General features: G+C 35.1%; 1 protein-coding gene across 10 annotated transcripts in view; it reads left to right on the top strand.

The window, feature by feature from the left end:
* The window catches only part of LOC126374064 (dual 3',5'-cyclic-AMP and -GMP phosphodiesterase 11), a 277630-nt gene that overhangs the window by 158661 nt on the left and 103407 nt on the right, over positions 1-15562 (top strand). The window contains exon 2 of one of the 10 annotated variants that reach the window (XM_050020520.1): positions 15310-15503. The exons of 6 other annotated variants lie outside the window; for them this stretch is intronic. In XM_050020520.1, coding sequence (XP_049876477.1) covers positions 15446-15503 — 58 coding nt within the window. In that variant the 5' untranslated portion in view covers positions 15310-15445. Of the gene's footprint in view, positions 1-15252; positions 15504-15562 lie in introns of all 10 variants that reach the window. 3 more of the 10 variants (XM_050020519.1, XM_050020518.1, XM_050020517.1) reach the window with 3 other exon arrangements.

Genomic DNA, 15562 nt, shown 5'->3' with positions numbered 1-15562 from the left:
TTGACATTGGGAAAATTCCAATCGAATATAATAAGTGCGTACAATATTACAAGTATGGTGGCCTAGACCTTCAATGTTGGAAAAATCTTCAACATGACCTCGACAAGGAAAACTATAATGAAGATCAAGGTGTGCTTTAGAATAAATTTACTTATTCAATTCTATAGTTTCTATTGGACGTATGTGGGACAAATAAAATGTGAATATTAGTTGGCGCGTTGTGTTGATTTGATTTGATTTGAAATATTAGTCTTTGTTTTGTAAAGTTTTATCACAACTGATCAAAGGGACTGAAGCTGAAGAAAGATGATTTAATTTATATTGGTATGAGAAATAGATTTTAATTCGAACTAATCTTATTTAGAATTGCAAAGATGGCAAAAGCTCAGCGTAAACTTGCGACCTGTGACGTCATAATGCAGGAATGCAAATTTCAGTATTATGTAAAAATACAAGTCACGACCCTAGGACATTAGCATATTCATTGTATGAAGGTAATTTATATGAAAACAATCCACAGCTGAGGTTAGAGTTGTTGTTTTGTTAGTAATAACAAAACATGAAAAGAGTACGGTACAGAAACAGCCTACATACCTATCTACTATTGATCACTGCTCTTCATTCATCAGTTAGATTAGGTGTATAGCATCATGCTGCTATACTGCGAGTTGGTGAAAAAAAAACCTAAATCTGCAACAGCAGCTTAGACCTTAAAACTGTTCTATTTCTTTATCAACCCAGCATAGGAAATGTAGGTACCCATGTCTATCAGCGATTGGACAAAATTGATAACCATTTTACCACAGAAATTGTCTTAACAATGTCCTTCTATGTTTTTATTCTTGGTTTTATTAGATCCAAGGGTATTCTTTAGTAAGCCAATTTTATACGTATTGATATCAACGTCGTTTATTATTATTTAATTTCATTAAAAACCTGTGTTTTGACCTACAACTTTAACTGGTTTGAAGCTAAGTACCTATAATGAATTCAAAATTCTTTGTTTCGTGATGGTCGTGCTGTTTGTTGAACGAACATCTGTTTATTCAGTACGAAAGTAATTTATTTTATTCATTATTCATCGTGGGTTATTGACATGTATGAATAAATTACATATATTACATATATATGTATGGCAAAAATGTAATAACTTCCATATTATATTGTGTTTTAGTGTCGGTTAGAATAGTTAGATCCTTTTGACACTACAAAATTTGAATTAAAAAAATATTTTCACAAAAATACAATTACTTTCAATACCTACTTTTACTATTCAAATGTTCAATTTTATCGTAGATTAAATTCTTGATAACAGACGTTTTGGAAAGAATACGACTTGGGAGTACAGCAATGAAAACTATGTTTTACATAGATTGTCCCCATAGGATAAGTAATTCACTTAAAGTTGTTTGATACTACTAAATGTTTGCTTGATTAATGTAATCATACAAGTATTATAGTTTATACTTTAAACCGGGAAGCACGTATGAAGATTTTTATGATAGTGAAAGAAGCGCGAGTACCTATGTCAAGCAAGTTCATGGTAACTAAAGTTACGTGGACTGTGCCTACCCTAATGGGAAAATAGGCGTGGTCGTATGTGTCTGTATTATAGTTTATATGTTCAGAAAATTCTCTAAAGGGCAATTCTCTAAATGTCTGACTGATAAAAATGGGTAGGTATAAGAGATTGGACACAAAATATGAGAATCCTATAATTCAAATAGTTTTGACGAATCGATTGTCTGATTTCGACTCCAACAACGAATTTGTACAAAATTGTTTACTACACTACTTTACCTTACCAATAACATTCACATTACAGTACCAGGCTCCCATAAACTCAAAGGAGATCTCCTTTGCAACGTTTTGTACATAGTACTCGTATCATAGAATCTCGCTCGGCCGATGAACGTACCCGACCTTGCCGGCATTCTTGGTCGAGTCAACCCGACCGCCGATTGGTCGGCTGATTCTATCCACTAGGCATTGTTGGATAATAGTTCCGCAGCCACTTGCTTTGCCTATTTGGTGATAACTGAACAACTAGTCACTTGTTTAACAGATTTTAGTAGTCGGAGCAGCAAAGCATGCCAGGTTTAGACATGTTTTTCCATGAGAGTTTATTGCCAGTTAAACTTGCTTTTGGAATGAGATTATAAATAGAAGTCACTATTTTTATCTAAAAATACTACCCAATATAACAGTCGAGTCCGAAAGAATGACGAGAAACTCTTGTTTTTCTACGCATCAAAATATTTGTGCTTTTGAGATCCAGATGACTCATCCTCAGCCTTCAGAACTTCCAGAATCTTTATCCTAAAAATGGTCATCATTGTGCATTGTCTTGATGAATAGCCCTCAAACAATAGCGTCTTACGAATGTATGTCATTTGGGAGTCGTAAAGGGAAAACCTTCAAAGATTATTAATTTGATTTTTTATACGTTTTCCGTGATCCGTGGACTGGTATCAGCTAGCGACAACATAAATGGCGGCAAAAAATTGCTTGGAACCCGTCTGCGGTTCAACCGAGTGAGTCATGAGTTGATATTTAGGGATCCTTTCGATTGTATATGAAATCTTTACAATTTGGATCCTAGAGCACTCCCGTGAAACATTCTTTTATCATCATCTTAAACTCAATACTAATTAAATTCATAATAAATTATAGCGAAATTAGGAAGCTTACAGATTTCTAATAACGAGTACCTAAAGGATTTGTTTGCCTCTAGAAGTCTAGACTAAAAATGAATAGAGGACCTAAGAGACGTTGTTTAGAATTTCAGAATATTTTAGGTTTCAAGCGTTAAGCTCCCTTATGCCTGGGACTAGAATATCAGAAACCTTACCTCAGAATTTAGCCCCCAATTTCACATGAGACGCAGACCGTTATCACTGTCAAAGGTAAGATATGCCATTAAATCTTATTAGCTGTCATGTGCGCTGGTTTGTGTGTCCTTTCGTTGTGTATATGAACTATGTTTTTTCCTATCGACATACAAGCAAAAAAGCAAAGCTTTTATGTTAAATAGAAATAGAGATCTCTTTATAAACAGTTAAAATAAGTTCTATACATATTTTTATTCAAACTTAACCGCTGCTCCGACACTTTTTCATTATAAGACGCCAAAGAATCGTATGCAAGATAGAAAGAAAGATAAAAGAAAATCGAAATAAAAGGCATCCGGCTACTGAACGCCAATCCCCCGCGGCTACAATCGTGCTTTACCATCCATATTGGGTCCGTCGACTAGTCCACCGACTAGTTGAGTGAGCCCACTTGTTGCGCTTTGGCAATGACAGCCACGTCCGTAAGAAGGAAAATACTATAAACTAGTATTACCGATAAAGGTAATTATGTGCGTGGTCATAAATGAATTGCATCTGATTCATACGCTGATTAAAATAAAACCCATTGCTGTTCTTAAATTAAAACTGAAAGAGTAAAAAGAGGAAAAGAAAATTAATTTAAGAGTTTCGTGAAGCCGTCGGGAAGAATTCGGGGTATTTTCCTGTTTGTGTAATAAAGTAGTTGTTATGTTACTTTATGTTAATACTCCAAATCACGGGACAGTCTGAAGACATCACAGATAAACTAAATTTGAATAGAAGTGTGATTGAAAATCAACCAAAATTACTTTTCCGCATTATCTATTGCTGGTTGTCGACTATTTGATTACGCTACGCTAACCACAACCTGAGCTAAAGACAAATACGTATTCTATTCCCAACGCTATCGGTCATTTCCTTCAGAAACTGGTATAAATAATTATATAGCTAGAACACATTCGATCTTCCTGCATCTATCTTCTGTAATCACTTTCCTGTTGCGTGTGGGAAACAGCGTGATTTTACGTCATCTAGTGTAGTTAAGCAAGGTACTTACGTTATCAATCTCACTATTGTCAAATGTAAAACAAAGCATGGACTTTAGAAGTATCGATAAGTCATAAACCTATTTAACTGTGATAATAATATAGAAAGTTTTGAGAAACTCAAAGTCAAAGGTACATAGAAACGCAGAACCTGATTAGAAATGTGTTTACAAATCGTTATTGGGTTATTAACTTACTTAAATATATAACAGCACATTAGGGCTAATTAGGCTTGCTGTGCTAATACTTTTCTGAGCTTATTTTTATAGTGGGTCCTACCATCTCGTTATTTTATCTTAGGCAAAATATAGCTTTATATAGATATAGTATGCATTTTTGCAGATGTTGCTATATCCTTTATGTTAGTTGTAAATTCAAAAATGTTACATTGACTTTACATTGAACTGAACAAGTGTATCCATGATAATTACGTTGCATAAATGATTCTGATTTCTGATTTCCTTACAGACTATTTTTTTACAGGGCATCCCCATCTGTTACGCATAACATTGTTCTTGCTAGTATCTATCAGTCTTTGCAATACCACATAATTTATTTAGTAGTATTTGTATAGTAATACAGTTGGCTGAAAGTTTGTGATTTATGGATTGCTGAACGCCAATTGAAAAGTTTCCTTATCAGTAGCTAAACTGCAAAATGCAATGCTCAGTTAACTTGTTTTGACACATAGGAAAATAAAACAGAAAAACAAAATATTATGCATATGATTAAATGAGTATACCTAGTGTAAACGTTTGCCATACAAGCGGCTAGAGTTTTAACGAGTTTTTAATGTTCTATCTTGCAAAATTTATTGCCTGTGGCGCCAGGAGGAATTCGCTGGGATTAAAACGAGTAACAACTCGTAACTATTTTATAATTATAGTTTTCCTTAAGCTAATTTCATCTTGATCATATTAAGAGTCAGCTAAGTAATAAAAATTGGATTTTAGTATCAAAAGCAAGGCAACCATGACCATGTTCTTTCATCCATCACGGTATAAGCATCTTCAATAAATGGCATTTTACTTTTAAGACCACCCACATACACTCTGAACAATTTGTACTACGCATATTATGTAGACATAAACATTTTATGTGCTGGCTGTTAATTATGAATATAATTTGTTTTTTTTTTATATCAAATACATACAAGTCTTTATTAGGTATAGAGAAACTAGCACAGAATTGTATATTACTTCTAGTCTTTCAACATTACGCATAATAATTAATACCAATTCAGTTTCATTTAGTTATTATTTCTTCTGTTACGTCTTTATCATTGTTTTTGTTATAGGTATGTGTGTGTTTATTAAAGACTTGGTTTACATATAAAGCCTCAGAAATGTCTGCTAAATGTAAACTTTGCATGGATATTCATTCGTGAATGAAAATCGTATTTAAACCAAATTTTAATGTTTGAAGTTTCAATTAAGTATTGGGTTTGCACACGTCAATTAATTTAGGTTTATATTCGACAGAAGTTTCCCAGAATATCCCAAAATAAATCAGAATTTAAATTGGGTTCACCTCATCACACTTTAGTTCTATTAGATTGTGTACTTTATTGTGGATGAAATAAATAATAACTATTCGATGGGCTTCTTTAAGGTTTACCAACTTGGTTTTGTTCTTATTTCTAAAGATTAGTAAAGAATGATATCCGGACAAAACTCTACCCTTCAAGTATTATGTTGTGTACCGCGTTGGAGATAAACTTTATGCAAAGTCACTAGAGGTGCATTTTAACTTACTCGATAAGTAGTGAAAAGAACGAACAGAAAGGACTTGTCAATGATTTTGTCCATTTATAATAATGTATTTAATGCCTTTATACGCTGCTACTTTTTGCATAGATGCACAATGATGAGATGGACGCACGTTTGATAGCATAGCTACAACAAATATTTGTATCGGTTCAGTCGCGATGCAATATCGATACTGTATCGCATTTGTATCGCTACTCTTAGAAGCGCATGTGTGTAAAGGTGGGACATATTGCATTTGCATCGATGCTCTACGTGTCTGACTCACAACAGTATCGATGCCGAAAGTGTGTGTATGTGGTCTAATAATATTTTAAGATATCTCATCATCATATTCCTAGCATTATCCCGTTATTCACAGGGTCTGCTTACCTAACCTGAAGATTTGACAGGTCCGGTTTTTTACAGAAGCGACTGCCTATCTGACTTTTCAACCCGCGATGGGAAAACCAGCCCAATATACCTATCAATTCTATAGCAAACTCAGTGGAAACTATCACCAGACTGTAAACGAAAGCTAGTTCATCTGATATTGAGGATTGGTTGAAAGGGCTCAAATTATACGGAAATTTAGACTCCAGAGAGTCTTTAGGATTATGAAAGATATTCGTCTCGCGTCCGGGTACCTGAGGCGGGTAGACCACGATTTTTCCCGGATGAATACATTAGAGGTACTTAGTATTCCGGTGTGGGCCCGAAGATTGCGTTACCTTGTCGCCTTGAGGGGCTCATTGCATATTGCAGTACCCTGGATGAGACGCCACCGCATATTTTAAACATCTGTCATGAAACTATTTTTTGTTATCGATCGTTTTTCCACAAAGTAATCACCCAATCTCTACAAGTTTAACATCATTTTAGAGCGCAATGTTCTATGAGTTTCTACTTTATGTATTTAGTAACTAACTTTTAACAGAGTTTGGAACTTTAAACGTCTGGCCTATAAGCTTATGGCAATTTACTTTATTATATTGATTCTGCATATTTAAAACATCTGTCATGTAACACGATCTCTTAAAGCGAACATGGTAGATAGTTTGATTAACATTATTTATCAAATACTATCTTATCTGTTGTTTCAACAAGATTGCTGAGTGCTCCAATCTGTGCTCACGCGATTGCAACGTTACAATCAACCAACTTTAGTAGCAGCTTTGAATTATAGAATTAATCTAGATAATTCAAAAAGTGCTCTTAACATGCACACAAATACACTTATTCGTACTTACATAGTAGCTAATAGTATAAACAAATGATGATGATGATAGTACTCATACAGTCGAATCATGCCCGCCAGAGTGGTCGACAAATTTATCTTATTCAGCGCTTATCGCCATCGGCCCACTAGAGTCGATTAATTCTTTCAAATATAATCCTCTCAAAATATGTCCTGAACTGAGGTTCACACCCAACTGGGCACCCTCAGGTTTATTGCTTTAATTTTTTGTACCGGGTGAGAGTCCTATTTCTTCGGCCAAGTATTTAAGGCCATCGGAGGCAAACCTACAATAAATCACGTCAAAAATAACGAAGTCGCGTAATTGACTTATTTCGACTTTCGATTCATAATAAATCTATAATAAACTAACATCTTATCATTATAACAGTTTAAAGTAATAAATAGTATGTGACACTGAATTCAACGAGAGTCGACAATTTCGGAGTGAAAGGAATCAAATATTTCATTTTGAATGGCAAGTAGATTACTTACTTACTTTTCCCAGAATCGATCTGCCTTAGTGTCGTCGTTGAATTCGAGATATAACAGAATGCCCACGATGGTTCTCAGATGAAATTCTTTTTGATTAGCTTTGCGGGAAAGAGAATTTCCCTCTGGGTGCAACTTTGAAGCATGCAATCAGCTCATGCATTCAGACGGGCGTCGGTTCCTATTCTTGAATTATGTATGAGGTCGGACCAAAGTTTTTCGACGTTCCATAAGACATTTGCAATTTTCTCTATGAATGACGCCACGAAATCGAGAGCATACCTACATTTATGTTCTTTCATAACTTATCTTTAACTTTTTCTGCTGACCATGAGCTGACCATTAATGTCAGTGAAACAATTTTGCTTTCATAATGTTTCCTTATCATAATCATCAGCTGATTGCAGTTCATTGCTAGACGTAGGCCTCGCTCAAGGCGTGCCATACAGGCCTATCCTCAGCCTTACGTATCCAGGCGTTTCCAGTCACCTTCTGCAAGTCATCTCACTATCTTGCCAGGGGTCGACTCACACTGCATAATCATAGTTTGCTGAAATAGAACAAAATATCTCTGGCATCCGCTGCGCATTCTCCGGCAACATCTCTTAGTCCCGTTAATAACGTTCAAAGTGTTGGAGTGCGATAATATTCTTGGTATTTCAATCCAAAACTAAAAACCTTGGAACTATCTAATGAAAAAAAAAATACCCATTCAATGTTACAAATTGCTAAACTGTTGCAAATCGTGTATTAGAAACGCAACTAAATATTTACAGTCCATTGCACATAATCGTAAAAAATAAGAAAACGTTACAAACATCTTAATTTCCTTTTTATGGCAGTAACATTAATAGTGTAGAGACTACATTTGCAACAAAGTAATGGACCTAGTTCAAGGTGTTTACTAGGTTTTGACGGCGTAATAACAAGGTGCACATATTTGCTGTCACGTCTAATGATACGCTAGCATTCCCTACGAGAGCTTCCCTTGTGAGAATGTCGTTGTTAAAATGCTTGTCAGTGAGACTGCTATTACTGACAACCCCTTTTATGTTAGACACTGAACGAAAGACATAAATTATGTATTTTCACACCTTGTCTAACATTGTCTTATGCAGGTTTTTTGTCAAAGTTGTAACGCCATACTTCTTTCTTCTTACTCTGAAGTCACAGTTTTGAAAAACTCTCTTCGATTCGTCGTATCAGTCGGTATTTTACGGATGCAATGGTAATATAATATCAAAGATACCGGAAGACTATGTTTGTATCCCAATGACTGACTGACTGCCGTGGGCAGACTGTCAATGTGGCGAGCTTATTCGCAACAGATTATAGAATACATTAAATCTTATTACTGCATTCACTTGGAACTTGAACGGTTTGATAAATTTCTCCTGTCACTTTAATAATGGTTAGACGTCTAGCAAGTAAAGACAGTGTTGTGTTGCAAACTGGTACTGTAGATAGGGCCCCGGCCGTACTATGATGGATGCTCACTGTCACTCAGTAATGTATTAACCGCCGTAGACAAGAATGCACTTCGAAGATTAAATTGCACTTTTTGTTGTAAATCCTACATTGACGCAAATTAAACGAAGCGTGTTATTTTAATTGAATTATTCTGCCATAAATTTGTAGTGAGCTCTACGCCTTATGGGCACAATTAGAGTTGAACAGAACCTTGTTCTGCCAACTTGCAACACGAGATCGTAATTACACTTACAGTGACAAAGTTCCATAGATCTTAGACATCTGCCGGCGTAGTTACGGGTCGAGACATAGATCTCTCGTCCGAGTGCATAATCTACTTTTCAAGCGGGATAAGTTTTAATTGAAACTAAATCCTTTTAAATGTGCTGTCGCGGTGGAATGCGCGGCGAAGGACGCAACCGATCCTGACCTTGAAGAAGACATTAATTTCCATTTGCTGTTCAAACTCTATCCCTTCGTTTACTGCCCTCAAATGTTCGATCGATCTTTGAATTGGAAATGTCACAAGAATATAAATTTCAACGCACTTATACTTAAACGTACTTATATATAACAACATTATGCAAAGTTAGGTTGGCATTAAAAGCCTATTTCGTTTGTCGCTTGGAAATTATTAAAGCAAATCAAATCAAATATACTTTATTGCACACAACATAAAAAACAAATTAAACACAGATGATGATATATACAGAAAAAAAATGAAAAAGAAAAATAAATAAATAAAAAGAAATGAAAAAAAAAATGAAAAATAAATGTGGAAATGATCTTCAAAGTTAAGAAATTATTATCGTCGAGGTTAAAAAATCAAGTATGACTCTTTAGTAGCTTTCGTGTAGAGAGCGAGGATTGTATTTCCTCTATTTTGATAACAATGCAATTCGCAAAACCGATTACTCAATAACTTGTTATAATAATATCAACAGTCCTTTGTTCGTCGATGGAACCTTCGAGAGCTTGAGGGATCTGTTGTATGTATTGGTATGACATAAATGCTATAGGTATGTATAATTTTACTATCAAGTCCCAGGATATCCAGAGATCTTCGACAAAGCGTCAAAATTCATTGTATAGCTACTTCATTGTATTGTATATCCGAAACAAGATGTTTGAAATATTCGAATTATTTAAATGGAAGCTTATTTCATTTAAATCGTATTTATTCATTGACTACGGAAAATTCCACTGTATTCTATTACGTAATGGTCATATTCTGTTCGTATACTATGTTGTGATGTAATTAATACGAATAAAACATGGTTTTTGGAATGGATATCGCTCTCAACTGTTACTGAATTTAAATGTTTCAACAGAATTTAGATCACAATTGCTTTTAACTTACAAAACTGTGACGAAGTTTCTGATTATGTGACAGATTGTATTATTATAATAAAATTGATAATTATAGATTTTCAATATACAAAATAATAACAATACTTACAAAAGGATTTTACATAATTATGGTCTTTTCGACAGACTGGAATGGGCGGAGGAACAAACACTTTGGATCTATCTCATATAAATTCAGATCGTCTTGTTCGAGTAATGTCTTGCGATCTTACGTTGGAGAATGTAGCTTAGTAAATGGCCACTATATGGCTTTTACAAGGTTTTATATTAGCGTTCAGATTTTGTCTGTATTTTATATTAGTACGTTTAGACTCTTACTAATTTTATAATATGTCATTTTTTTTCTTTTTATGAATTTCCCTGCATAAATCCTTACACTAAATTATAACAACAATTGCGTGTTTTCCAAACATAAATTTATCTATCGTAACATGTTATTTACGCTTCTCGAGTCAGTATTTATTATATCACTTATCCTCTTTTTTCCTCGAAAATATCTCGCGTTAAATAATGGTCATCTGATAAATATTATGTGGCGAGATAATGGTGTTTGGTTTATTACAATTTTTACGGACTTTTTATCCTAACGGCAAGTACTTATATTTGATGTTTAACAAAAATAGGAAAATATGGTGGTCTTTTAGTCACCAAAATAATACGTTTCTGTGAAGTAACTTTCTTTTCTGGCTTTCCTGTTACGTAGCGTAGATTAGATTGTATTGTCTGTCCAATTTCTACTAAAGCTATTCAATGAATCTACTATCTAAAAGAGTCACAGAGAAGGAACTATTCATAGACAACGAATTCGTAAATTACGAGTCTAACAGACCCGGAATACTGCGAAGCCTGATGCAATAAAACCACACGAATGCAAGACTATAAATAAAACTGAAACGGCAAAAATAAAGACAAAGACAAAGCTATTGCGTGAAGTCAAAACTACAGTATGAGAGACAGTACCTTAAGCCTTCCTCTTGATATTATTTTAATTAATATATGTCATAGTGGGACCGTTCCCACTAGGTGCCCCCCTCACTGAACTTAAAGGGGGTTAGGTCATTTAATTTGTCCACTATTCGCGGTCAATCGATCCATGTTCTTGTTATAACTTGGCAAATTAAACGCACACCTGCGACCTAGAATTACAATGTCAAAATTTACGATATACCCAAGGCAAGAGAACAGATTAATAGTACGAACAGCCAATTTCTTCTCTCACCGCAAATACCACAGTTTCGAGTTTGGTGCTCAGCTAGTACCTAGAAGCGGTTGAAGACTTTTTGGTGGTACATATAAAATTTAGCTTTGTTCTGCCAAATACACAAATATTGTTGAAACCAATTGAACAGCTTGAGCATGTTCATGATTGAGTTGGCTTCCTCTATTGCAGTAAGTATATTTAGCCGTCTAAGCGACAGCAAAGATAAGTTTCCGTGTTGTGAATTCACCATCTGCCCTCTGGAAAATTGTGTCCTATAGTGTGTCGTTGTCGCATGGAAGCATAATACGACTTTTTGTACGAATTCACATAAAACTTTGAAGTAATTCCTACGCGTTCCATTGCATTTTTTCCTTGTAAGATTTTATAAATTAGTTCTTGGTCTCCAAAGAAATTATAGGGATCACTTGTTATAATAGTTAGTTAAATAAACTCATACTCGATATTTCAATTGTCGAAAATATAATTCATAGTCAGTAGTACTTATTAGTCGTTTTGGTGTATAACATTAGGTATGTTAAATATTGCGGTAGGTACCTAACCTTGTTCTCAACTTTAAATTCGGCGAATACTAAACGTACAAAATTGCGCTATGTCAAGTCTAGGCAAATCTATTTTTCTATTATAATAAATTGGTCGATTACTTTGGTCATTGTCATTTTATACTACTCTGATAACTTTAATATAATCATCATCAATCATCATTATCGGACATTATCGGGCTATTATTCACGTGGAACAGACTAAATCTATTCTATTGGTCGCTCGTCCACGGCTACGTTCGTTTGTGTGTAATGTCCATTTATACGGTTCACTGACTGATGTGGGGAGCGGGGGCGGCATCGATGTACAATGATTTACTACTACTACCTCCATTCATGACTCGTTTGATGGAGCTACGACTATTAATCAATGATGTTTCTATTGTAGCTTCGATGTTTGCCCTGGCAACTTTCGCTGGTTTACTTTTTTATGCGTCGCTCATATTTGCTATGTAGAGTTCTAGAATATCACGTTTCGAGTCAAGCACTTTTACTAAGATTTTAGTAACCAACTACTGTTTCGCTACTTTGATCACTTGATTTTTCGTTATGATCTTCTTTATCATCTTTAGTATTCTGCTCGCCTTGTCTCTGAAGACTATGTTAACTTTGGACTTCAAAAAACTTACGCGCTGCATTTCCTTTGTCACTCGTTCTACTAATATACAGAATATGTCGAAACTAAAGCATGACTTATCTTTTCTCCGACTGCCAAGAAGGGTTATGTATTTCAGACATGCCTATGTTTGTGTTTTTTTTTTTGGTTACCCTCGAAACATCCCAACGGCATTTACTTAAGTAATAAAAAGGATTTCCATTACACAATCTAAGTTCCATTTTCCTTCATCTTGTTTATGTTTACCTCTTTTTACTTAACCTGCTTTTTATGCAGTCGGGTTTTTTATTGTTATAACTTTCGTTCAATACGCCAGACGTCTTTTTTAGGTTTCGTTTTTCAAATTCACTTTCTCTTTACGTGAGCGTTTAGAATTTCGATACTTACTGTTGTCGCTAAGCAGCGACTTACTAACTTCAGCTAAAAAAAAAGGCTTATATAAAGTTTGTTAGATAGAACGACTCCTGAGTGCTCAAGTCTTGTTATAGACCGCCATGCTAACTTCATTCGACACTTTTTTGGCAACTTTAAGTGAATTACAGAATTGAAAGTTCTGACGGCATAATGGTAAAATTTATTACTATTAACAAAATTTCGTTAATATGCTAATGGGCTTCGTTTTAATTAAGTTGGTAATGAAATTAATTTCACCTTTGCTCGAAAATGTTGCTTTTATCGGTATAATTGTTCCCTACAAAATATAATTAGGGGTGTTACCGAGAGATCGGGCATGATATAATGGGGAGAAAATTGCATAAAACCTTAAATGCCTCCAAAGGGAGGGAACTTAAGAGGTGTCATTGTTAAGTTAGCAGAGCCCAGATATTTTAAATTGTATACAATAAGTTAATCTGGGCCGCGGGAAGATTAAAATCTGCATAACTGATGCCTTGTTGATAAGGGACAAAGTTAGTAAGAAAATAGATTCTATTGCTAGGAACGTAATGGTGAATATCATATTATTCCATCCTACGACTAAACTCTTGGTTTTGTACTGCCATTAGGAATATTATTCAAACAATTCTTACCAAAATAATTCTTCTTTTGAACCCCTTTAACGACCTTTGCCTTGGAAGTTAATATTACATTATTATTATAGAAGCATTTCAAATCAAATCAAATCAAATATACTTTATTGCACACAACATACAGAACAGATTCACACAGATGAAGATAGATACAGTACAATCTGGCGGCCTTATTGCTAAGCAGCAATTTCTTCCAGGCAACCAGTGGATAGGAAACATTATTACAATTTGGTGCGGGACAGTGCAACATCTAGTATAAAATAATAAATACTATAAATAAAAAACAAAAACAAATAAAAGTAAAATAAATAAATAAAAAATAAAATAGAAATATATAAATTTCATTTGCATTTTCGTCTTGTATGTATAAAATTAATGTAAGATGTCTTAATGGTCATTTGAACTGTTCGTTAACATTTAGAAACCGCGAACTCAGTCATTTGAAAGGTTCATTCTTTCGTAATCTCGCTCCACACAGAAGAGGCATTGGGAACGTTCCGGGTTAGGGTTTATTTTTTGACGAGACTTATTGTAGGCTTGCCTCACATGGCATTAACTATTTGGCCGGACAAATAAATGGGGAGCGCTGAGCCCCCTCACCGGGTACAAAATTTAAGACAACCGGCCTGAGGGTGCCTAGTTGGGTGCGAACCTCGGCGTCGTCTGAAAAGATCATATTTGAAAGAATCATTCGACCCTCGTAGGCCGAGAGTAAATGTCGAGCACGCCTGCACGGTCGGTATCGGGGACCACGACGATTATGACACGACTGTAACAGTGATAAAAATGTATGGGATTGATATAAGGTGACATGTTAATGCCATATATTTATCGATTGTCATAGTGGTTTGCATCTTGGGTAAGGCCCTTGTGTTTGTTCTCGTAGGCTGATTGGCCGCTTCTATAGCTAGAGTAATCGGGGATTTTTCTGTAATATTCTAGTTTCTATGCACATGCTCGAACAGAAATCCGCCACGAAATCCCGCTTACTGGCCGACAGTGGTAACATTCGCGGTATTGCATTGCCTCTATGAGCATTGGGCATTAATTGTAATTTAAACAATGTTTTTGAATTTAAATTGTAAGGATCTGTGTGTATTCATGGCTGTAAATAAAGTTTGTTATTGTGTTTTCTGAGTTACATTGAAGTAGGTAATTGTAGTAGTTTAGACAATGGGAAACTTTTAATGCTTAAACAAAATACGTATTTGTTGTTTATGATCATGGTAGATGAAACTGCGACATTACTTTTAGAACTTTCTAACCGAAATATAATATTCGCGTAAGTTATTCTTGCTAACGTATTACTAGTAAATCGCGTAATGAGAGTCCACGGCAAGCTGAAGTTTTTCCCCGTTGCCCGATGTTACCTCTTAAATTAGTGATGATTATGAGTTACACATATTAATTATTAATTCCCTGTAAGCATACTTGCTTAGCCGAACATATGGTTACAAATTATTCTTCATTACCAAACTACGTTTGCCTATATAACAAATAACAACTTGCCTTAATGTTAAATAATACCTACTTTTCTATACCGTATGTAATATATATGTATATCAGTTGTATTGAATTTGGATAGTCAACAGGATCTCAGTGAACAAAATGTTTTTATATAATACATTTAATTGAAATTCAACTACCTATTTTCACAGCGAACTTACAGTTAGTATCCGCAACCATAGGGTATAAAATTCAAGAGTGTTCGAAAGATGTAAATGTGTCCACGAGACTAGTGTTGTACCAGTGAAGTGTAAATGCGGTGTCGATAAGCGCCATCGCGATGTAGAGAGCTTGTGGCGCCGCCTGGTGGCGCGCGGATGGCGACTCGAGCGAGGTAGCGCCCGCATGGGGCAAACGGCGAGTATGTGTCGCCTCCACGGATCATGTCTCCATCACAAGAAGAGTGAGTACTTTCGTATTGCAGCCAGGAAGTGCTATTTATTTGTAAAAACACTATAAATC

This window comes from Pectinophora gossypiella, chromosome 16 (genome assembly GCF_024362695.1).
Source record: "Pectinophora gossypiella chromosome 16, ilPecGoss1.1, whole genome shotgun sequence".
NCBI classification, from domain to species: Eukaryota; Metazoa; Arthropoda; class Insecta; order Lepidoptera; family Gelechiidae; genus Pectinophora; species Pectinophora gossypiella.
The sequence above is the reverse complement of the archived record's forward strand: the minus strand, read 5'-3'. Positions and strand labels throughout refer to the sequence as shown.